The sequence below is a fragment of the Cuculus canorus genome, chromosome 30 (assembly GCF_017976375.1).
Source record: "Cuculus canorus isolate bCucCan1 chromosome 30, bCucCan1.pri, whole genome shotgun sequence".
In the NCBI taxonomy this organism is placed as follows: domain Eukaryota; kingdom Metazoa; phylum Chordata; class Aves; order Cuculiformes; family Cuculidae; genus Cuculus; species Cuculus canorus.
Window position 1 is genome coordinate 1,347,623 of NC_071430.1, and position 16,310 is coordinate 1,363,932.

Here is a 16,310-nt window from a genome sequence, read left to right on the forward strand (position 1 = left end):
GGAGACGATGAAGCTCGTTAGGAAGCCCTAACGAGTTTCTGTGGTGCTAATGAGTCTCTGGTCAGCCGTGCTGGCACAAATTGTCCCCTTCGACCACCAACTCCTGAACGTGGGGTCCCCCGTAGGCACCTCGTTAGGGCCAACATCGTCACAGAAGGGGGCACAGGGTCCTATGTTCTGGCGGCTCAGTGGGATTATCCCTGAACTGGGTGCCCAAATGTCCCCCCCTGTGCCTCAGTGTCCCCATCCCTGTTCCCCAGTTGTCCCCCATCCCACAGAGGCAGTAGCTTTGTGTGGGGGATTTATTGTGCCTCGTTCTGTCCCCCTCCCACCCCCCCTGTCCCCACTTGTCCCTCGTCCTGGTGCCCGCGGAGGCGGCAGCTTTGCGTGTGGGATTTATTGTGCCTCGGTGGCTTCGCCGAGGTTGGGGGGCACACAGTGCGAGCCCCCCCCAGGTCGAGCCGGGGCCGCGGTGAGGCCGGTGCAGGACGGTGCGGTGCAAGCGATTGGTGGCCGGTGGCTACTGGGAGTTGTAGAAGGCATCGAGGCCGTCCTCGCCCAGCAGCTCGGGGCCGCCGCAGTACTTGGGGTCGTAGACTTGGCGTGGCAGCCCGTACACCGTCATGCCCTGCTGCGAGGCGCCCTTGTTGCTGCCCATCTGCAGCCCGATGGTCAGCGTGTCGCAGCGCTCCATGCCCAATGCCGGCTCGAAGATCTGACGCTTTGTCCCCGGTGCCGTCATCCCCGCCTGGGGTAGGGGCAAGTGCTGGGGAGGGGTCCCCTTGGCCTCCCTCAGCCGGATGGGGGGTCCCTGCCCTTCCTTGGGGTCCCTCAGCCTCCTTGAAGGGTCTGGGGAGTGCTGGGAAGGGGTCCCCTTGGCCTCCCTCAGCCGGATGGGGGGTCCTTGGCCTCCCTCAGCCGGGTGGGGGGTCCCTGCCCTTCCTTGGGGGTCCCTCAGCCTCCTTGAAGGGTCTGGGGAGTACTGGGGAGGGGTCCCCTTGGCCTCTCTCAACTGGATTGGGGGTCTCTGCCCTTCCTCGGGGGTCCCTCAGCATCCTTGAAATGTCTGGGATTTCCCCAAATGTCCTCTCCAAGGCGCCAGGGTGTCTCTTGTCCTCCCAAAGGGTCCGTGTCCCTCAGCTTCCTCAGGGAACCCCATCTTGGGGCCCTTGGGAACCCCTTTTTCCCCCTCCCCAGCCCATCACGGGGTCTCCCTGACTCCCTTCCCCCCAGCGCTGTGGCCCCAAAGTGCCTTTCACTGCTGACCGAGGACACTGGGGTCTCCGGGACCGGCAGCACCCCACCATGACCCCCCCCTCATCCCCACCTGACTCTGGGGTCCCTGGGACACCCCCCTACCTGGCTGGCCCCCTTGTTGGTGCCCATCTGGAGGGAGATGGTGGCCTGGTCCAGGGGCTGATCCGTCCCCAGTTTGGGGTCGTAAAGGTGCCGCCGTGTCCCGTACGCTGTCATTCCCTGCTGGCTGGCGAACTTGTTGGTGCCCATCTGAGGAAGGAGGGGGGTGAGGGATGGGTTTCCATGACACCCCCAAAGCGCTGCCTTCCCCTCCTCCCCCCATGCCCCCCCCCCCATGGCACCTGGAGCCCGATGATATTCCTGCCCTCGCGCAGCTTCTCCGGGTGGAAGCGGCGCTGTTGCTTCTCCGCGTACTTCACGCCTAAGCCCACGTTGTTCCCCTTTGTCTTGGCCTAAGAGAGACCCCAAAAGTTAGGGCAGAGCACAGCGCACCCCCACCCCGAATGGACCCCCAGTTCCCCCCAAAACACCCTCAGGCTCCCCTGAGACCTCAAATACCCCCCAAAACCCTTGTCCTTGCCTCAACAATGGGGAAGGATGAGACACGCACGTGGTCCTCTGAGGGGATGCTTCCCCCCTGAGGACCTTCATCTTCCCCCTGAAGATGCCCAAGAACCCCCAGTGTCCACTTTGAGGACCCTTGGGGACCCCCAGCTACCCCTGAAGACCGTCATCTTCCCTCTGAAGGCACCCAAGAACCCCATTTCCTCCCTGAGGATTCTCGGGGACCCCCAGCTACCCCTGAGGATCTTCATCTTCCCCCTGAAGACTGCCAAGAACCCTCAGTTTCCCCTCTGAGAACCCTGAGGGACCCCTAGCTTCTCCTGAGGACCTTCACCTTCCCTCTGAAGACTCCCAAGAACCCCCAGTTGCCCCTCAGGGACCCCCATCTACCCCTGAGGACCTTCATCTTCCCCCTGAAGACTGCCAAGAACCCTCAGTTTCCCCTCTGAGAACCCTCAGGGACTCCCATCTGCCCCTGAGGACCTTTATCTTCCTCCCGAAGACTCCCCAGAACTTCCAGTTTCCCCTCAGGGACCCCCATCTACCCCTGAGGACCTTCATCTTCCTCCTGAAGACTCCCAAGAACGCACAGTTTCCCCCCCGAGGACCCTCAGCTCCCCTCACCAAGGGAACCCCAGCCACCCCTGAGCACCCCCATCATCCCCCCCAGGAGTCCCCAGCCTCCCCCTGAGGACTCCAAAGCCCCCCGTCACCTGGCTGGCGAGGGCGATGAGGGTGGACTGGACCTGCGTGTGGTTGGTGTTCTCGAAGAGGTCATTGGCCTCAAAGATGTCGTGGGGCTTCACCCCATAGCGCGTGATGGCCCGGAGGAAGTTCCCGATGTTCTCCAGCTGCGTACACGTTAGCTCGTGACCTTGACCCCCCCCCTCTCCCCGAGTACCCGGCCCTCCTCCCCCATTTGGGGGCAACCCCTCACCTTGTGCCAGTTCTGGGCGGGTTCGTTCACCTTCTGCACGGAGCCGGGCTGCAACTTGTTGATGAGCCTGGGGGACCAGGGTCAAGGTTGGGTTGAGTTCCTGGGCTCAACCCAGAGTCAAGGTTGGACTGAGTTCCTGGGCTCAACCCAAGGTCAAGGTTGGGTTGAGTTCCCGGGCTCAACCCAGGGTCAAGGTTGGGTTGAGTTCCCGGGCTCAACCCAGGGTCAAGGTTGGGCTGAGTTCCTGGGCTCAACCCAAGGTCAAGGTTGGGTTGAGTTCCTGGGCTCAACCCAAGGTCAAGGTTGGGTTGAGTTCCTGGGCTCAACCCAAGGTCAAGGTTGGGTTGAGTTCCTGGGCTCAACCCAGGGTCGAGGTTGGGCTGAGTTCCTGGGCTCAACCCAAGGTCAAGGTTGGTCCGTGCTCCCAAAGGGCAGCCCAGGGTCAGGGTCAGGGTTAGGGTCGTACTCGCAGAGGATGACGCCATCCTTGAGGCCATCCATGAAATTGTCCCCGATGCGGCGGCCGGTGGTGCCCTCGATCCAAGCGCGCAGCTCCCGCTCCCGCTGTGGGTCGTACTTCTGTGCCAGCTGGGGATGGGGGGGGGGGACAGGGTCAAGGGGGGTATCGGGGACAGAAGGGGAGAGGGGGGACAGGGGACATGGTCGGAGGGGGTATCGGGGACAGAAGGGGAGAGGGGGACATGGGGACATGGTCAAGGGGGGCATTGGGGACAGAAGGGGAGAGGGGTGACAGGGGACATGGTCGGGGGGCAATTGGGGATGTGGGATGGAGGACACCATCAGTGGGACGTAGGACACAGGTGACAGGGGTGGTACCACCAGAGGGACAGGAGATGTGGGGACAGAGGACACCGTCAGCAAGACATGGGGATAGGAAACATCATGGGGGGGTCATGGGGGACACGGTCAGGGAGTCACAGGTGAGGGGGGGGCCACGGGGGGGGGGGTGTCAGTCCGGGGGGGACACAGAAGCTCATCCTCGAGGCTCGGCGGACTCGGGGTCCCCCCGGGGGAGGGCAGGGGATGCCCGTGCCAGGGAGTTGGGGGGGTGGGGTGGGGGGGGGGGGGTGGACCGCAGCAGAGCAGTGAGCCCCCCCCAACCCCCCCCCGGCCTGTCCCGCCCCCCCGGCCGAGACGTTGCCCATATATAGCCCCGGGCTGAGCCGCCCCCCGGCCGAGCCGCCCCCCCCCGCCGCAGCGCGCCCGAGCCTTATAAGGGATCACGGCGGGGCCGGGGGCGGTGGGGCCCCCCCCGGGACACCGCACCCCCCCCCCCCCTTTCCTCCGCGTTAACCCTTCCCGCCCCGCCACCGGGGCGACTCCTCTCCATCACCCAGCGGGGCGCCTGCACGGGGAAACTGAGGCACCCCGGTATAACGGTGCCCCCGCCCAGAGGGGACCGAAGCGCTCGGGTGTCGTGTGTGTACCCCCCTAAAAGGGGACCTAGGCGTCCATCATCACCCCAGAGCGGGTGACCCCCCCCCCTCAAAGGGGACTATGGTGTCCAGGTGCCCCTCACTTCCTTCCCCCCCCGCCCCTCCGTAGAGGGGATCCAGGCGTCGCCCCCTCTTCAGAGGGGACCCCGTGCCCAAGTGCCACTCCCCTCCCCAAAGAGAGGACTCAAGCGTCTGGGGGAGAGGAATCCAAACCTCGGGGTTCCACCCAACTCCGATGGGACCCCAACATTCGGGTGCCGCCCCCCCCAAGAAGAAACCCCGCATCGACCCGAGAGTCTCGGTGCTCCCTCTCCACCACGAGGAGACCCCTGCGTTCCAGTGTATCCCCCCCCCCCAAAGGACATCTCCGTTCCAAATGTGTCCCCCCCTCCTCGAGGGGACCCCGTGCCCGGGTGTCGCCCCCGCCCCCCCTCAGGGGACCCCACAATCCAGGCGCCCCCGCCCGGGGCAGCACCAAGGACAGCGCCCGGCCCTGCCCTCCGCCCCCCCCCTCCGCCGGTCCCGGATGGGCTCTGCCCCCCCACCCCTTATTGCCCCCCACCCCTTATTGCCCCCCCCGTCCCGGCTCAGCCCCTCGCACCTTATTCTTCACCTCGGCCGACAGCCCGTACGCCGGTCCGCGGTTGAAGTGCGGGTTGGCCATGGCGGGGGTGGGGGGGGTCCCGGTGTGTGTTTGTGTGGGGGTGGGGGTGTCCCGGTATCCCGGTGCGGAGGAGGTTCCCGGTGGGTCGGTGCAGAGGGTTGTCCTGGTGCGGGATGGGGGTGGAGGGGGTGTCCCGGTGCGGAGTCTCCCGGTGGGTCGGTGCGGGGGGAGTGGGTCCCGGTGCGGAGGTTCTCGGTAGGTCGGTGCGGGGGGGGGGGGGTCCCGGTGCGGAGGGGGTCCCGATGGGTCGGTGCAGGCGGATGGTCCCGGTGCGGTGCGGTGCGGTCCCGGCGGGTCGGGGCGGTTCCTTCCCGCTGCCCTCGTCCCGTTCCCCACCCGCCGCAGTCACTTTTAAAAGTCGGCGGGGGGCGCGGGGCCCCCCCGGGCCGGGGCCGTCGAGGCCAATGGGCGCCGCGTGCCCCGTGTCGTCACCGGGGCGGGGGGGTGACGTCACTTTTTCCACATTTAGAGGGGGGGATCCCGGGGGGGGGGCGGGGGGAGCCCCCTTTCCCCTTCATCCCTTCCCTGTGCCCCGTCCCGCTGTGCCTCTGTCCATCCTTCTCGTCCCTCTGTCTGTCCCTCCTGTCTGTCCCTCCTGTCCCCGCTCGCGTTCCTCTGTCCATTCCTCCCATTCCTCTGCCCCCACTGCCGTCCCCCGTCCCTCTCCCCGTCCCTCCGTCCATCCCCTCTGTCCCTCTGTCCATCACCCCCCTCCCTCTGTCCCCACTCCCGTCCCTCTATTCATCCCTCCTGTCCCTCTGTCCATCCCTCTGTCCACCCCCTCCGTCCCTCTGTCCCCACTCCTGTCCCTCTGTCCATCACCCCTCCCTCTATTCATCCATCCTGTCCCTCTATCCATCCCTCCTGTCCCTCTGTCCCCACTCCTGTCCCTCTGTCCATCACCCCCTCCCTCTATTCATCCCTCCTGTCCCTCTGTCCCCACTCCCGTCCCTCTGTCCATCCCTTCCGTCCCACTGTCCATCCCTCTCTCCCTCTATTCATCCCTCCTGTCCCTCTGTCCATCCCTCTGTCCACCCCCTCCGTCCCTCTGTCCCCACTCCCGTCCCTCTGTCCATCCCTTCCGTCCCTCTGTCCATCCCTCTCTCCCTCTATTCATCCCTCCTGTCCCTCTGTCCCCACTCCCGTCCCTCTGTCCATCCCTCCTGTCCGTCTGTCCATCCCTCTCTCCCTCTATTCATCCCCCGCGTCCCTCTGTCCACTCTCCCGTCCCTCTGTCCCCACTCCCGTCCCTCTGTCCATCCCTCTCTCCCTCTGTCCATCCCTCCTGTCCCTCTGTCCACTCTCCCGTCCCTCTGTCCATCACCTCCCTCCTCTATTCATCCCCCCCCCGTCCTTCTGTCCATCCCTCCCGTCTCTTCCTCCCTCTCCCCGCCCCCTCGGGGTCCCCCATGTCTCCGGGATGGGGGTGGGGGGGCGATGGGGCAGCCCTGACGCTGCCCCCCCCCGCCCCGATGACGACACCGGATCGGACCTATGGGGAGGAGGAGGGGCGCTTCGTCACGGGCGGGGAATGCGCCCCCCCTCACCCCCCCGGGGCTGCGGCCGTGGCCGTTTCCATTTATAGCCGCGTCTGCGGCACCGCTGACGTCACCGCACCCCGCGTGACGTCACGGCGACCCCCGGGCTCTGACGTCACCGCCGCTGATTCCCCCGGCTGGGACGTCACTCCAGCTCCGGGATCGCCCCGGGGACCCGCGGTGACGCCACGGGGGAAGCCCCTGGAGCCCCGCCCCCCGTCCAGGTACCGCCCCTCACGCCAATCAAAGAGATTAGCCACGCCCCCTGGTAGCACTGACCACGCCCCTCATCAAACACACTGATCACGCCCCCACACATGTCAATCACTGCATGGCCACGCCCCCTCACTAAAGAGCAAGCTGGTCCTGTCCCCGCCAATCATCGCCTTGGCCACGCCCACAGCCAATTATGGCGCGATGGGCGTGGCCACGCCTCTGACCCGGAAGTGCTCGGCGCACGCTCGGCCAGCAATGGCGGCGGCGGTCGGGGCGCGGTGCCGGGCGGCGGCCGCTCGGCTGAGCTGGGCCCGAGGGCTCTGTGGGGTCCCGAAGGTGCGGGTGGCGCTGGGGGAGCAGCAGCAGCAGCAGCAGCAGCAGCAGCAGGAGGCGGAGGAGGAGGCGGAGGCGCGCGGCCCCGCGGCGTTCGCGGCGGCGCTGTCGGAGCTGGAGCGGGCGCCGGGGCGGCGCGTGGGGCGTCTGGAGCTCGTGGAGGCGGCGCTGGCGGCGATGCCGGCGCTGGGGGTGGAGCGGCAGCGGGAGGCCTACAACCGGCTGTTACGGCTGCTGCCCCGAGGGCCCTGGGTGCCCCGAGGGCCGGTGCAGCGAATGCTCGCGCCCTTCCCGAGGCAGCAGGAGTGCGGCCTCCAGGTCCTGGAGCAGATGGAGCGCTACGGTGCGTGTGTGGGGGGGGGCCGAGTGTCCCCCTGACAGGCCGGGGGGAGCAGGGAGGGCAGCCCCCACTGAGTCTCCGCTGGGCCAGAGCCCCTCCCCTGGGATCCTCTCAGGCCCTCCTGAGTTCCACCCCCCATCCCCGCCCTTCCGCAGACCCCATGGGTGTACCCCCTCAGCCCAAGGGGAGACCGCTCTCTGCCAGCCCCCACCCCTCCCCGTGTCCCCTCTCTGCCAGCCCCCCCCAGTCCCCTCTTTGTCAGCGCCCCCTCCTGTATCCTCTTTCCTGCCAGCCCCCCCCCCGGCCCTGAGTCCCCTTTCTGCCCACCCCCACGAATCCCCTCCCACCAGGCCCCCCCACGAGATCCCCTCCCAAAGGGATTAGGGGGTTCAGGCCCCTCAATTTCCCACCTGCCTGTCAAGGGGGAGGGGGGAGGAACAGGAGCTGCCACCCCCCCTGCCCTGATTCTCGCGTTCCCCCCGCGTGCAGGTGTGATGCCGGACGCAGAGACACGGTTTTTGCTCCTGGGAATCTTCGGGCCCCGCAGCCGCCCTGTTCGGAAGTGCCAGCGGATGCTGTACTGGTTTCCGCGGATGCGCCACGCAGACCCCCACCCGTTACCCCCTCAGCTGCCACCCCGCGGCCTCCCCATGGCTCGACTCGGCCTGCGCCGCATCGCCAACGACCACGATGCCCGCCTCACCGTCTACCAGGTGGGACATGGGGACACTGGGATGCGAGGACGTGGGGACACCAGGATAGGGGGGACGTGGGGGTGCAGGGGCAGCAGGACATGGGGACACCAGGACAGGGGGGATGTGGGGATGCGGGGACAGCAGGACAGGAGGACACTGGGATTTGAGGACATGGGGACACCAGGACAGGGGGACACAGGAACACCAGGATAGGGGGTATGTGGGCATGCAGGGACAGGGGGACACAGGAACACCAGGACAGGGGGGGATATGGGGATACAGGGACAGCAGGATACGAGGCCATCAGGACAGGAGGACACTGGGATGCGAGGACAGGGGGGATGTGGGCATGCAGGACATGAGGACATCACGAGGACAGGAGGACACGATGATGAGGGGCACACAGGAGCACAGGGACGGAACACTGGGATGCAGAGCTGGGGGTGCAGCAGGGGCTTCTTTTGCCACTGCAGCCGCTTGGGACCCCTTCAGGGGCCCTGACCCCATGAGGCCACGGTGTCCCCAGGGTGATGAGCGTCTCCCTCCCGCAGTGGCCGGTGCCAGATGAAGGGGACAAGGAGGGCTCCGTCCAGCCCTACATCATTGGTGAGTGCCACGGGACCCCCGGCATCCAGAGGAACTTGGGGTGTCTGAGGGGTTGGGGTCCCCAGCTTTGTCCCTGTTCCCCTGGCAGGCGCCCAGAGCCCAGATCAGCAGGAGCTCCTGGCTCGGCACGGCCCAAACCGGCCCGTCTTCGTGGAGGGACCGTTCCCACTCTGGCTACGCGGCACCCGCCTGAGTTACTACGTCCTGCGGGGAGACCCCCTGCCCCCCCACCTGCGGGTGAGCCCCCCTGAATCCCCGGGCTTGTGGGGAGGTGGAGGTGGGGGGGGCAAAACCTATTGCTTTAGATGAAATGAAAGCCCTGGAGTCGGGGAGGTGGGACCCCCACCTCTAGGAGAAGTAGGACCCTGCGATGGGGTTCCTCATGGCTCTGGGAGAGGGGGTGTCCCTGCAGAGGACCCCCCCCCCAACGCCGGCTCAGGATGGGTGGGAAGGGATCTGCTGCACCCCCCCTCATCCCCAGGAGGAACCCCTGGATCCAGAGCGCAGCCTGTACTACCCCCTACAACTCGACTTGGACCTGGAACGCGGTCCCTGGGATGACGACGAGTTCGATGTGGATGAAGGTAAGGCTGGGAATTTTGGCTGGGGGGGTTGGGGGAAAGCCCCTGTGTGCCCCCCCCTCTGCTCAGTCACCCCCTGACCCGCTCCCTGCAGTGGAGGAGGGCCCCGTCTTCGCGCTCTGCATGGCAGGCGCGGGCGATCGACGCACGCTGGGCAAATGGATCGCGGGGCTGCAGGTGACAAACCCCGTCCTGGGCTGCACCCCGGTTCTCTTCCGCCTGGCGGATGGAGACCCCGCGCCCCCCCTGCAGCTCGAGCCCCCCCACCCCCAGAGCCTCGGGGATGGGGGGGGACCCCAATAAACGAGGTGTCACAACAGAGAGTCGGGGTGTCTGTCAGAGGTCCTGGGCGGGGCGGGGGGGTGGTGTCACGGAGAGGGGGAGACACAAAAGGATGTAGGGGGGTGTGCGCGTTGCTGCGGGAGGATGGGGGGTGGGCAAAAGGAGGGGGCGTTCGGGGGGTTGCTGGGGCAAAAGGAGGGGGGAGGGGGGAACTGGTTGGGGGGGGGGGGCTGGGGGAAAGGATGGGGGGGTTGAGGCAAAAAAACTGGAGGCGGGGGGTGCCCCGTTTTGGGGTGAAAGGTGGGGGGGGGCGAAAGGAGGAGGGGGGGCAAAAAGAGGGGGGAAGGAGGGGGCAAAAATAGGGGGGAAGGGGGGCGCGAAAGGACGGTGGGCAAAAGGCGGGGGGGTGCGAAGAGGGGGGCCGAAAGGAAGCGGGGGGCGGTCTGGGGCGAAAGGGGGGGGGGCGTCATGGGAGGGGTACTACTGGAAGGCGGGGCCCGAGAAGGAAGGGTGAGGGCAGGTCTTCGCGCATGCGCAGTAGCTGCATAGAGGGCGATCAGGCAGCGCCTGGCGGAAGCGATCGCCCCACGCATGCGCCCTACGCCCCAATTGGGGCAGTAGCGCTATGGCGTCATCCCAAACGCGACGCGGAAGTGACGCAAACTCGTCGCGCCGCGGCGTCCCGGCATGAGCGCGGCCGAGCGGGGCCCGGGGTCTGGGGGCTGCGGCGGCCCCGGCCCCGGGGCGGAGCCGGGTGGTGGTGGTGGTGGCGGCAGCGGCGGGAGGAAAGCGCGGGGAAGGCCGCGGCTCACGGAGTCGGACCGGGCGAGGCGGCGGCTGGAGTCGCGGAAGAAGTACGACGTGCGGCGGGTGTACCTGGGCGAGGCGCACGGGCCCTGGGTCGAGCTGCGCCGCCGCAGCGGCTGGAGCGACGCCAAGCTGGCGGCCTATCTGCTGGGGCTGGAGCGGGGGCAGCGCGCTGGGCGGCGCGGGTGAGCGGCGCGGGGGGGCCGGGGGGGAGAGTGGAGAACGTGGGGTGAGGGGAGTGGGGGTCGGGGTTGGGGAGGGGTCGGGGGGGGGAGAGAGGGAAGTGGGGTGAGGAGAGTGGGGCTGGGGGAGCGAGGAGGGTGGAGGGAGCGGGCCGAGGGCTTGGGGAGCGAGGGGGATTGGGGTGAGGGGAGAGTGGGGTTCGGGGAGGGGGGTTGGGAGGAGAGAGAGGGCTGGGGGGAGAGGGGGTCCGGGTTGGGGAGGGGTCGGGCAGGAGTGGGGGAAATGGGGTGAGGGGAGTGGGGGTGGGGGGAGAGAGGGTGCTGAGGGATTGGGGGTCTCGGATGGGGAGGGGTCGGGCAGGAGTGGGTGAAGTGGGGTGAGGGGAGGGTGGTTGGGGGGGCAGAGAGCAGGGCAATGGGAGCAGGGCAAGTGGGGGGAACAGCCCCCCCCCCTTCCCCAGCCCCGGTTTGTCCCCAGGGCACCTCCCCCCCTCTCTGCAGGGACCCCTGGGAGCAGATCCCGAAAAAGCCTAAGCGGAAAAAAAGTGAGGGGGGGGGGGAGAAGGGGAAAGAGGATTGGACAGTGGCTGGGGAGGTGGGCTGGGGGGGGTTCTTCAGGGTTTGGGGGGTGCTGGAAGCTAAGGGGAACTGTGCAAGCGCTGGGGGGTCTTTGGGCAGAGGCTGGGGGGGTTGTGCAGGGACTGGGGGGGTCAGCAGGAGCCGGGAGGGTGGGGGAGTGAGAGTTGATCGCGGTCTGGGGGTGTTGAGGGGTTAAGGAAATGCTGGAGGTTGTGGGGGGTCATTGGGCAGAGGATGGGAGGGGCGACGGTGCAGGAGGAGGTTGGATACAGCCTGGAGAAAGCTGGGGGGGCTTTGGTGTGTTGGGCAGAGGCTGGGGGGGGGGCGCAGGGAGAGGAGATTTGGCACAACCTGGGGAGGGGCTGGGGGGGTTTGGGCAGGTTGTGAGGGGGGTCAGGAGGTAGGCTCTGAGGGCAATGGGATTTGGGGGGTGCTGGGAATCTTTGGGTAGGGGGTCGGGATTGGAGGGGGGGTCACTTAGGGGCTTTGGGTAAGGGCTGGGGGTCTGGGGAGTCCCGTCTGCCAGCAGGTGTCCCCCCCCCCAGGGCGTCGTCGCAATGTGAACTGCCTGCGGCACGCGGTGATTTGGTACGAGGACCACCGGCAGCGCTGCCCGTACGAGCCGCGGCTGGCAGAGCTCGATCCCTCGGTGGGGCTCTACACCACGGCCGTGTGGCAGTGCGAGCGCGGGCACCGCTACTTCCAGGACCTGCACTCGCCCCTGCGGCCGCTCAGTGACAGCGGCGACGATGACAGTGACAGCGGTGAGGGGACGGGGGGGCCACTGTGGGGCTTGGCGAAGGGGGTCAGGGGAGTGGGGCTCCTCCTTTAGGGGCTCCTCCTTTAGGGGCTCTCCTTTAGGGCTCAGGGAGGGTGGGGGCATTGCTTTAGGATTTCGAGGGGGTTGGTAGGGGTTAAAGGGACTGGGAGAGGGGTTAGAGGGGTTGGGGCAAACTTTTAGGGCTCAAAGGGGTGGTTTGTGGGGGGCACGAAGGAGTTTGTGAGGATGGAGGCAGTCTTATGGGGCTCAAGAGGGTCGTTTGGGGGGGCGCGGAGGGGGTTTGGGGGATGGAGGCAGTGCTTTGGGGCTCAAAGGGGTGGTTTGGGGGGGCGCGGAGGGGTTTGTGGGCATGGGGGCAATCTTTTGGGGCTCAAGGGGGTCATTTGGGGGGGCGTGGAGGGAATTGGGGGGATGGAGGCAGTACTTTGGGGCTCAAGGGGGTGGTTGGGGGGCACGGAGGGGTTTGTGAGGAGGGGGGTAGTCTTGGGACTCAAGGAGGTGGTTTGGGGGGGGTACAGAGGAGTTTGGGGGATGGAGGCAGTCCTTTGGGGCTTAGGGTTGCTCTGTAGGGGATTGGGGGCGTCAGGGCCGCCCTTTGGGGATTAGGATGAGCTGGGGGGGGGCTTTGGGTGGGTTAGGGATGCGAATGCAGTCCTGGGGGGCTCTAGGAGGGATTTAGGGGGGCTCGAGGGGGTTTAAGGGTATGGGGGCATTCTTGGGAGGTTCGGGGGGGTTCATTTGCAGTCTCCCCTTGATCCTCTGTCGCCGTCCTGCAGCAGCGGCTCCCGGCAGCTCCTCCTCTTCCTCAGGGGGCTGCAGCTCGGGCTCGGAGGCGGCGCTGGGGAAGGGCCCGTCGGTGCCTGGGGGGACAGCGGAAGGCCCCGCTGCGGGTGCGGACCCCCCCGTGAGCGAAGAACCAGGGGCGACGCTGGAGGCCGTGGTGTGCGTCCCGCTGCCGCTGCGCCTGGGCACGGGGCGGGGGCCGCTGGTTGAGGCAGAGACCCCCACCCTGCTGCAGGGCTCCCCCCTCCTCATCCTGGCCAGCCCTGGCTACGACGCGCTGGGGGGGCTTCAGCTGGGCGTGGGGGGAGACGAGGTGCCCTGTGCTCTGCTGGAGGGGGGGGGTGCCTTCCCCCCACCCCCTCTGGACCCCCAACCCCCTAAGACAGGTACGGAGGGGGGGCAGGGGGGGGTCGGATTGAGATACGGGGGGGCTCAGGGTGCTGTTGGGGGGGAAGAACTGGGGGGGATTGGGGGCTTTGGTGTGGCTGGGGGGGTTTGGGCTGGGGGCAGCGGACTTTGCGGATATGGGGGGGGGCGGGGGGGTTTGGTTGAGGTCACGGGGGGATTGGGTGCCCCACTTTTCACGCTGCTGGCAGAGGAGGAGGAGGAGGTGTTGGGGCTGAAGCAGGAGGAGGCACTGCCCCTGGCTGCTGCTGAGCCCGCCCTGGAGCCCCCCCCGGAGCCCCCCCCGGCCGAGGACTCAGACAGCGGCGATCTCTCAGCCATCATCTACGAGATCCCCAAAGAGCCTGAGAGGTTAGAGGGAGCTCGGGAAGTTGGCAGGTGGCATTTGGGGGGGGTCCGTGGAGTTCGGGGGGGCTTCGGGGGTCACTGCAGGGTTCTGGGAGGGCCTTAAATAGGGTTCAGGGACTGGGGGGGCTGCGGTTAGTTGGGTTATTTTATCTCTTGCAGGGAGATTTTAGGGTTATGGAGGGGCCCTTGTGGACGAGGAGGGAGGTGCTCTGGGGTCGTTTTGGGGTGGTGGGGGCTTTTTTGGGGGCGAGGGGCTGGGACAGATTCTGGGTACTCGGGGCAGGGGGTGGTTCCGAGGGTGCTCGGGGTGGAGGAGCCACGTGAGGGGGTTCAGGAGGCCTCAAAGACATGAGAGGGGTGGGATGAGCCCCCCCGACCCCGTGCTGCAGCCTCGCATATGGGGAGGGGGCTCCTCCCCCAGGCTGTGCTGTGTTCTGCCCCCCTCCCCACGCAGGCGCCGGCGCAGCAGGAGGATCCGCGCTCCCAGCCCCGATACCGAGGGGCTCCCAGAGCCGATCGCCTGCCCCTACGCGGGGTGCGGGCAGGTCTGTGTGGCACTCAGCAGCTTCCAGGTGCAGTCCCTGCACCCCCGAGACACCCCCGACACCCCTAAAGCCCCCCTCCCCCTGCCTTTTATCTCCCCCCACCTCTAATCTCCCTCTAGAACCACGTCACCCTCGCGCACCGCAAGGGCCGCACGCAGCAGTGTCCCCAACCCGGGTGTGGGAAGAGCTTCTCTCTGGCCGCTCATCTGCGCCGGCACATGGTCATCCACTCCGGTGAGTGTCCCCTGTGTGCCCCCCACGGCTTCCCTGGTCCCCCTGTGTGTGTGTCCCCCCCCGAGCTAATGCCCCCCCACCCCCCCATCTCTCTCCCGAGGCGTCCGGGATTTCAGCTGTGAGGTCTGTGGGAAGGCCTTCAAGCGGAAAAATCACCTGGAAGTTCACAGGCGGACGCACACGGGAGAGACCCCTCTGCAGTGAGTGAGGGGGGAGGGCAGCACCGGGGAGACCCCCCCCCCCCGCAGTGAGTGAGGGGGGAGGGCAACATCGGGGAGACCCCCCCCTGCAGTGAGGGGGGAGGGCAGCACTGGGGAGACCCCTCCCCCTGCAGTGAGTGAGGGGGGAGGGCAGCACTGGGGAGACCCCCCCTGCAGTGAGTGAGGGGGGAGGGCAACACCGGGGAGACCCCCCCTGCAGTGAGTGAGGGGGGAGGGCAGCACTGGGGAGACCCCCCCTGCAGTGAGTGAGGGGGGAGGGCAGCACTGGGGAGACCCCCCCTGCAGTGAGTGAGGGGGGAGGGCAACACCGGGGAGACCCCCCCTGCAGTGAGTGAGGGGGGAGGGCAACACTGGGGAGACCCCCCCCCTGCAGCAGATAGGGGGGGGGCACTGAGGAGACTCCTGTGCGGTGGGGGGGGGCTCACACTGAGGAGACCCCCCCTGCAGTGAGGGAGAGGAGGGAGGCCCCGAGGACACCCCGCCTGCAGTGAGGGGTGGGGGGACACACAGGGGACACCCCCTTGCAACGAGGCGGGGGGGGCCACACTGAGAGCCCCCCATGCAGCCATTTTGGGGGGGCACCAGCGAGTCAGCAGGGGCCGTGGGGACTCCCCTGCCTGGGTGATGGTGGTGGGGGGTGGTGGGGGGCAGTGGGGGCCCCGGTGATGTTGATGGGGGGCAGTGGGGATGTCGTGGGGAGCAGTGGGGCCCCCCCCGCCCCGGTGACAAAGGGCCCCCCTCTCTGCCCCCCAGGTGCCAGCTCTGTGGGTTCCGGTGCCGCCAGAGAGCCTCCCTGACGTGGCACATGCGCCGCCATGGGGGGGGCCCCCGCCTGCGCCACGGGGGGGGGTCCCCGCCCCCGCGCCTTCCCCTGCCCCCGCTTCCATACCCTTAAGAACCCCCCCGACCCCCGCCACACTTAGGGGTCCCCCCCCCTCAAACTACCCTACGGGGCACCCGGAGCCCCATGCACTTCTGGGGTCCCCTTGTCAACCCCCCCACAAGCTGCCCTGGTGTACCCCCCCCCCATTGCTTCCCCCCCCCCGTTTATTTATTTCCTCACTCTCCGTTCTGCCCCCCAGGGCAGCTGGGTCTGATGGGGGGCGCGACACCCCGGTTTTGTTGGGGGGGGGAGGGGGGGCACGTTCCATTAAAGTGATGGCTTTTATGCACTGTGCCCCGCGAGTGGATCTGGGGGTGCGTCAGGGCTTGCAGAGCCCGAGTGGGGAACACACTGCTGGGGGGGCAGTGGGAGGAGCGGGGGGGGGGTCCAGAGCCCGGGGAAAGGGGGGGCTCTAGGGGGGGCAGAGCCCGGGGAAAAGGGGGGGCTCTGGGGGGTCCAGAGCCCGGGGAAAAGGGGGGGCTCGGGGGGGGGGGCGGAGGCGCGGCCCCGTCTCTCGGCGCTGTCCGCGGTGCTGAAACCGGCGGCTCCGACCCCGCCCTCCCTTCACTCCTTCCTCTCCACTCCCTTATCTGCCCCCCCATCCTTCACCCCCTCCTCTCCATCTTTCACCCCCTCCTCTCCATCCTTCACCCCCTCCTCTCCATCCTTCACCCCCTCCCCTCCATCCTTCCCCCCCTTCCATCCATCCTTCCCCCCCTTCCATCCATCCTTCCCCCCCTTCCATCCTTCCCCCCTTCCATCCTTCCCCCCCTTCCATCCTTCCCCCCCTTCCATCCTTCCCCCCCTTCCATCCTTCCCCCCTTCCATCCTTCCCCCCCTTCTCCTTCATCCCCCCCATCCTTCACCCCCCCATCCTTCACCCCCCCATCCTTCACCCCCCCATCCTTCCCCCCTTCTCCATCCTTCCCCCCTTCTCCATCCTTCAGCCCCTTCTCCTTCATCCCCCCATCCTTCATCCCCCCCATCCTTCATCCCCCCCCATCCTTCTCACCTTCCATCCCTCACCCCCTTCTCCATCCTTCACCCCCCCTCTATCCTTCACTCTCTCCTC

At 67.5% G+C, this 16,310-nt stretch overlaps 3 protein-coding genes across 5 annotated transcripts; 2 read left to right on the forward strand and 1 right to left on the reverse strand.

The window, feature by feature from the left end:
- Positions 1–382: 382 nt before the first annotated feature.
- Positions 383–5,101, reverse strand: CNN1 (calponin 1). 3 transcript variants are annotated; one of them, XM_054051829.1, is made up of 9 exons: positions 5,091–5,101; positions 4,817–4,882; positions 3,225–3,346; positions 2,759–2,825; positions 2,535–2,672; positions 1,838–1,915; positions 1,599–1,709; positions 1,360–1,506; positions 383–748 (listed from the first exon to the last, which is right to left on the reverse strand). In XM_054051829.1, the coding sequence occupies exons 2-9, from the start codon at positions 4,877–4,879 to the stop codon at positions 521–523; spliced, it is 954 nt and encodes a 317-aa protein (XP_053907804.1). In that variant the 5' UTR covers positions 4,880–4,882; positions 5,091–5,101; the 3' UTR covers positions 383–520. The 3 variants fall into 3 exon arrangements, with proteins under 3 accessions (XP_053907804.1, XP_053907803.1, XP_053907805.1); XM_054051828.1 differs by lacking the exon at positions 5,091–5,101 and having other exon boundaries at positions 4,817–4,980; XM_054051830.1 differs by lacking the exons at positions 1,838–1,915; positions 5,091–5,101 and having other exon boundaries at positions 4,817–4,979.
- A 1,771-nt stretch (positions 5,102–6,872) lies between these two features.
- Positions 6,873–9,516, forward strand: ECSIT (ECSIT signaling integrator). Its single transcript, XM_054051846.1, has 6 exons — positions 6,873–7,309; positions 7,796–8,019; positions 8,553–8,607; positions 8,696–8,844; positions 9,089–9,191; positions 9,283–9,516. The coding sequence occupies exons 1-6, from the start codon at positions 6,889–6,891 to the stop codon at positions 9,489–9,491; spliced, it is 1,161 nt and encodes a 386-aa protein (XP_053907821.1). The 5' UTR covers positions 6,873–6,888; the 3' UTR covers positions 9,492–9,516.
- A 592-nt stretch (positions 9,517–10,108) lies between these two features.
- ZNF653 (zinc finger protein 653) lies at positions 10,109–15,358 on the forward strand. Its single transcript, XM_054051749.1, has 9 exons — positions 10,109–10,462; positions 10,961–11,004; positions 11,584–11,802; positions 12,596–12,988; positions 13,199–13,358; positions 13,810–13,927; positions 14,020–14,134; positions 14,235–14,334; positions 15,109–15,358. The coding sequence occupies exons 1-9, from the start codon at positions 10,158–10,160 to the stop codon at positions 15,248–15,250; spliced, it is 1,596 nt and encodes a 531-aa protein (XP_053907724.1). The 5' UTR covers positions 10,109–10,157; the 3' UTR covers positions 15,251–15,358.
- Positions 15,359–16,310: the final 952 nt, after the last annotated feature.

Coding starts and splice junctions, on each gene's coding strand:
- CNN1 (XM_054051829.1), bottom strand. CDS start 4,879: ATGGCCAACCCGCACTTCAACCGCGGACCGGCGTACGGGCTGTCGGCC. Junction 2,673..2,758: donor CCGCCCAGAACTGGCACAAG/GTGAGGGGTTGC, acceptor ACGTGTACGCAG/CTGGAGAACATCGGGAACTT. Junction 1,507..1,598: donor GGAATATCATCGGGCTCCAG/GTGCCATGGGGG, acceptor CTCCTTCCTCAG/ATGGGCACCAACAAGTTCGC.
- ECSIT (XM_054051846.1), top strand. CDS start 6,889: ATGGCGGCGGCGGTCGGGGCGCGGTGCCGGGCGGCGGCCGCTCGGCTG. Junction 7,310..7,795: donor GGAGCAGATGGAGCGCTACG/GTGCGTGTGTGG, acceptor CCCCGCGTGCAG/GTGTGATGCCGGACGCAGAG. Junction 8,845..9,088: donor CCCTGCCCCCCCACCTGCGG/GTGAGCCCCCCT, acceptor CCTCATCCCCAG/GAGGAACCCCTGGATCCAGA.
- ZNF653 (XM_054051749.1), top strand. CDS start 10,158: ATGAGCGCGGCCGAGCGGGGCCCGGGGTCTGGGGGCTGCGGCGGCCCC. Junction 12,989..13,198: donor CCCCCAACCCCCTAAGACAG/GTACGGAGGGGG, acceptor CGCTGCTGGCAG/AGGAGGAGGAGGAGGTGTTG. Junction 13,359..13,809: donor ATCCCCAAAGAGCCTGAGAG/GTTAGAGGGAGC, acceptor CTCCCCACGCAG/GCGCCGGCGCAGCAGGAGGA.